The sequence below is a fragment of the Diabrotica undecimpunctata genome, chromosome 1, assembly GCF_040954645.1.
Source record: "Diabrotica undecimpunctata isolate CICGRU chromosome 1, icDiaUnde3, whole genome shotgun sequence".
Lineage (NCBI taxonomy): Eukaryota > Metazoa > Arthropoda > Insecta > Coleoptera > Chrysomelidae > Diabrotica > Diabrotica undecimpunctata.
In genome coordinates, this window is record NC_092803.1 from 165448048 (window position 1) to 165453413 (window position 5366).

General features: G+C 33.8%; 1 protein-coding gene across 1 annotated transcript; it reads right to left on the minus strand.

The window, feature by feature from the left end:
* Window positions 1-3479: 3479 nt before the first annotated feature.
* Window positions 3480-4136, minus strand: LOC140436238 (uncharacterized). Its single transcript, XM_072524939.1, has one exon. The coding sequence runs from the start codon at window positions 4134-4136 to the stop codon at window positions 3480-3482; it is 657 nt and encodes a 218-aa protein (XP_072381040.1).
* Window positions 4137-5366: the final 1230 nt, after the last annotated feature.

Here is a 5366-nt window from a genome sequence, read left to right on the forward strand (position 1 = left end):
TAAGTTTAACTCTTTACATTCACAGCATACATCCACTTATGGCCTCCCAAAAGAAAAATTATAATTCTGCTTAAATACTTTTAAGTAAAATTTATATTTAACTTTCAAGTTAGGATTTAGCGCAACAAACATTTCATGCCTGATTTTCACACTTAGTTTTTCATTCAAATATTCATATTCTCCACTGGTATAATGCCCTTTTTTTTGGGAAAGGACTCAATGTGTTCTCAAATTTTATAATAATAAAAACAAGCTTGCCAATAGCTGGCGTTCTTTTGCCACGTAAATCTTTACGATTTACCAATAACAAATAAGTTATAAATACGACGTACTCTGTTGTCTCTTATCCCATGTAATTTTTCAAAATGTTCTTTACATACATCTTTTCTGCCAAAATAAAACAGTATTGAATATGTATATGAGGAGCTGTGAGGTTTTGTAAATACGTATCTTGTTTATCTTTTGTGGTAAATCCTCTGAATTTTGCATACACTTCTAACTTATTTCATCTGCGTCTTAAGAAATACACTTCTTCCTACATCTAAAAGTAACATTTTTTAAGGGACTGTTTGAGGTTATAAAGTACGAAATACTTACTTGCAACTTTTGCCTTGTTCAATTTTGGGAACCCTGTTTTCCTTTATAATTTGTATACTCTACACCTTGCACCGGAGCTTTTTTAACTATTTCGCACTTGAAAGTAACATTTTTTACATCTTCTTTACGCCTTTCTTTTGATTCACGTACGTCGGTATCCATTTTCACAAAAATATTGTTGCTTTTAAATCGTAATGTCATCAATGCGATGAGTGCGCTTCCTAACGAATCATTTACAAAACAACATATATCTCGGATATAAGTGGTTTTCAAATGAGCTCAAAATTTTTAAATGAATATCCCACTAACTAAGGATGAGATTAGTGTGTTTTGTTCTCGAAATGATAGAGGCTGGTAAAAACTACATGATAATGTAAAGTTATTTTTGACAAAATGTGGATATTGTGGTTTTTAAAATGACCGATTCAAATACATAAAGATTATAAACTCCTAGGCAAAATTATTTTATAATTTATTACAAAAATTTCTACAGTAAACAATAACATACAATTTGTAACACTTAAAACTATTATTATTCTGCAGGTAAGCAATCACAATAGAATATTGAATCTTAAAAAAAATACAATAACGATATTTTGATGCATTCAGAATTCAGAAGCAGTCGTAACTTTTGTAGATGTTTACCAAGTCAATGATTATTGATTATAATAAAATTTATGTTAATACAATAACGTTTTAACAAACACACCTATTACAAACATTTTAAATATTAATTTTCACCGGATATGACACGAATATTATCAGCGTCACATCAGAAAATTACATTTTGCTACGTAAGAGTCGAGGTGATTTTAATTAGGTTTCATTAATTAGAAAAAAAGAAATAAATATTTAAATACTAAGAAAAAATAGTATGGAAAATATAAACAATTTTTCAAGTTTTATCCCAGTCTAAATGAAATGGGCGAAAAAAAAATTATAGATATCTGAACGTTTATAGCACCAAAGGAGCTATACCTAAAAGACTTGGTAATTGCGGGTAGTTTACGAATAGTAGAATGGAATGCAAATGGCATCTTGAAACATCAGCAAGAACTACAAGCGATACTAGAAATAAAAAAAATAGACATATGCCTCATTTCTGAAACCCATTTTACGAATGAGTCATATGGGTTATAAATTTTATCATACTACTCACCCTGATAATGCATCCAAGGAGGTAGTGCAGTAATAATCAAAGAAAATATTATGCACTATCAGGAAATGGGATACAGAACTAAAGAATTTCAGGCCACATCAGTAAAAATTAAATGTAAAAACTATGAAGTAATCGTCACAGCAGTTTACAGTCTTAGAAGCAATGAAATACATAAAATGCGACGCAATATCAACGGGAAAACCAACATACTGGTGTACTGACACAAATAAAATCCCAGACCTTATCGACTTCTTTGTAGTCAGAAATATTTCAACAAATTACATGGAGATAGAAGAGGCATTGGATATGAACTGGGACCATTTTCCAATTATTCTCACACTCAGTGACACTGTTATCGAAAAAGAAAGCCCCCCTAGACTTGTTAACAAAACTACTATCAGCACTTAAAAGTTGCTGATATCCGATACATCGGTAAAAAGATTGACAAAGTAAACCCACCCCCTATCTATCTAACTCAAAAAGCTTTTATTGCTTAAAGCTTTGGACTTTAAATATCACCATTTATGATGCTACAGAAAAGAAGTCCTAGTGTGTGATGCGAGATGAATCTGTTGCTGGTAAAGGTGGTAACGAAATATCGTCAGCCTTATTGAAGTGGGCAGAAGAAGTTGTAGAAAACTCTAATACAGAGACCTTGATAATTTGGTCACACAACTGTCCAAGTCAAAACAGAAATATTATGATGGCAGTCAATTTCTTTTTTCTTATGAGTGTTTGCCCCCCTTTAATAAAAACAATCATTCATAAGTTTTTACTTAAAGGTCATACCCACATAGAAGCAAACCATGTTCATGGTCTTATTGAACGTACTCTAAAGAAGCACCCGGCATTAAGTATTGTTACACCGTGGGATTGGCAGCACTAAGTAAGATCGGTATGAGCTACAGTTTGGAATATAGAACTAAATGACTTTAAAAACTTCAATATACTGTAGTCACTCCATTTGTTAGCCGAAAAATAAATACTGAAAAGCAAAGTTTTCTTATGTCATCGGCAGTGTGGCTAGAAGAACATCGTGATAGGCAAAGTCGGCTTTATTACAAAACAGAATTTACCGATACACAATTAAAAACGGTGAACTTTCGTAGAAAATCTAGTTAAAAGTAGCACCATTTCCACACAAGTTGCCTACTCTCCGCAATGAGCCTAAAGGTATAGCTGCAAAGAAACATCAACATCTTTTGAAGTTATGTGAGTGGATAGTGTTTCAATTTCAAACCTTTTATGCCAGCCAATCGCAATCTGCTGCGTTGTCCAAGCGGCGAGAGAAACGGACTAGCATGCAACTCATTGTTTCATATGTGTTCAAATAGACGAGAGGTTTGTCACGCCAGAGGTACAGACACAACAAAAAATAATTTTTCAAATTAAGTATGTTTGATACAGAAAAATTTATCAGTGAAATTGAAAGGCGCCCTGCGCTTTACATTTTACATTTAAAGGAATGTTCTAATAGGGATTTAAAGGCCAAATTGTGGAGTGAAATTGCAAATGAAATGGTTGAAAACTGGAACGATTTATCCCCAGACGAAAAAAACAAGTAAGGTGAGTTTTTTTACTTTATTCACTTACACTTATACTTATTCAACTACAATATGCAATTTAAAAAAACATTTGCTTTTATGGTAGGTATCTTTTACTTGAATTTTAAATTTTATCATATTGCCATACCAATTCTCCTTCTTTGCTTACAAAATAAGATTTAAATTGATTTCTGACTGAAATTCCCGATGATCGTCACCCAGTTCCTAAGGCCGATATATCTTGTAGTGGATCTTAGGGTATCATTAAAATCAAAACCGTCTCTTCTTCGTACGAAGTTATAAAGGACACAGGCGGTTTTTGTAAGGAGTTCTGTAAAGTCAAGTTCAAGTAAAATAGGTGTAAGGAATATCCGCCACTTGCTGGTTAATATACCAAAAGTACATTCTACAAGTCTTGCTCTTGTTAACCTGTAGTTAAAAACTCGCTCACTATGGCTAAAATTTCGTCTTGGATATGGCCGTAATAAATTAGTGTTTAATCCGAAAGCTTCGTCATCAACAAATACAAAAGGATAAACCAACTTTGGATTACTATCCAAAAGTTGTCCAAAAGCTGAACTTTTTAATATGTTACTGTCAGACTCTCTTCCGTTAGACCCTACATCTACAGCTGTGAAACAATAATCTGAATCTGCGATGGCCAATAAGACAATGGAATAAAATTTTTTGTAATTAAAGTATTCACTTCCTGTATTCTTGGGACACATCATACGAATGTGTTTACCGTCTATAGCGCCCAAGCAGTGCGGAAAATTGGACCTTGTGAACATTTTGTTTGATATTTCTATCCATTTATCTTTAGTTGGTATAGGCATTTCTAACGCTTGTAATGTCTCCCATATAGCCAAGCATGTTTCTTTTACTATTTGTCCAATGGTTGACTTTGCCACATGGAAGTAATACTCCAAAGCAGAAAAGTTCGATCCGGTTGCTAAATATCTAAAACAATATTTTTTGTTTTAGGAAAGGAACTTCAGACTAAGTGGAAATCACTTCGTGATCAATTTAAACGAAAAGTTACCCTAGAGAACAAAGTTAAAAGCGGACAAGCCGCTACACAAAGAAAGCGAAAATATATATACTATGATCAACTCTCATTTTTAGGGGTTCATATGGAAAAGAGGCCAACGTCATCTAATATCCAAGAGAGAAAAGAAGAAGATAGAGAACAGGTTGCGGAAACAATAAATGAAAGCAATACTCAAATTCAGACAGCTGAAGAACCCGAAAACAAAAGATTAAAGACAAATGTTCGCAAACGAAGATTAGAGGAAGATGAAGATTTAAAAAGTATCACAGCGATATTGTCGCAGTCAGTAGCTTTACAAAAATAGGAGAGATTGGACGACGTTATGGGTAATACGGCTTTTTTAATGTCATTATTGCCAATTATGAATAGTATGCCGCAACATAATTTAATCAATTTTAGACTAAAGAGAATGGAATATTTATGTTTACAAATTATATGCAACCTTTACAATACAGTATACAGTCTCCATATCCACAGCAGTCCTCTTCATACAAGCAACAACCACAAATAAACAATCAGCCGAGTACCAGCCAACAATTAAATTATATGCAACATTCTCAACAAGTGTATACTTAGCAGTCATCTGCATGCTCGCAACAACCACAAATAAACAATCAGCCGAGTACCAACCAACAATTAAATTATATGCAACCTGCTCAACAAGTGTATACACAGCAGTCATCTTCATGCTCGCAACAACCGCCGTTATCTTCAACCCGTCTTTGCGCTGCATCCAGTCTGTCACTGCAGTGCTCAGAAACTCCGCTTCCTTCGTCCGTCCAATCACCCTCGCCTTACTCTCATATAGTCTCTCCTTGTGGATCCACTCAATCAACTTCACAGTATTTAGTCCCTTAATCACCAGCTGCATCGGAAGATACTTTAATTCAATTATATTAATACTTTTACTTATTTTACCTTAACGACTTGTTAAGGATAACAATTTCTTCTTCTTCACGTGCCATCTCCGCGACGGAGGTTGGCAATCATCATGGCTATTCTGATCTTAGATTCT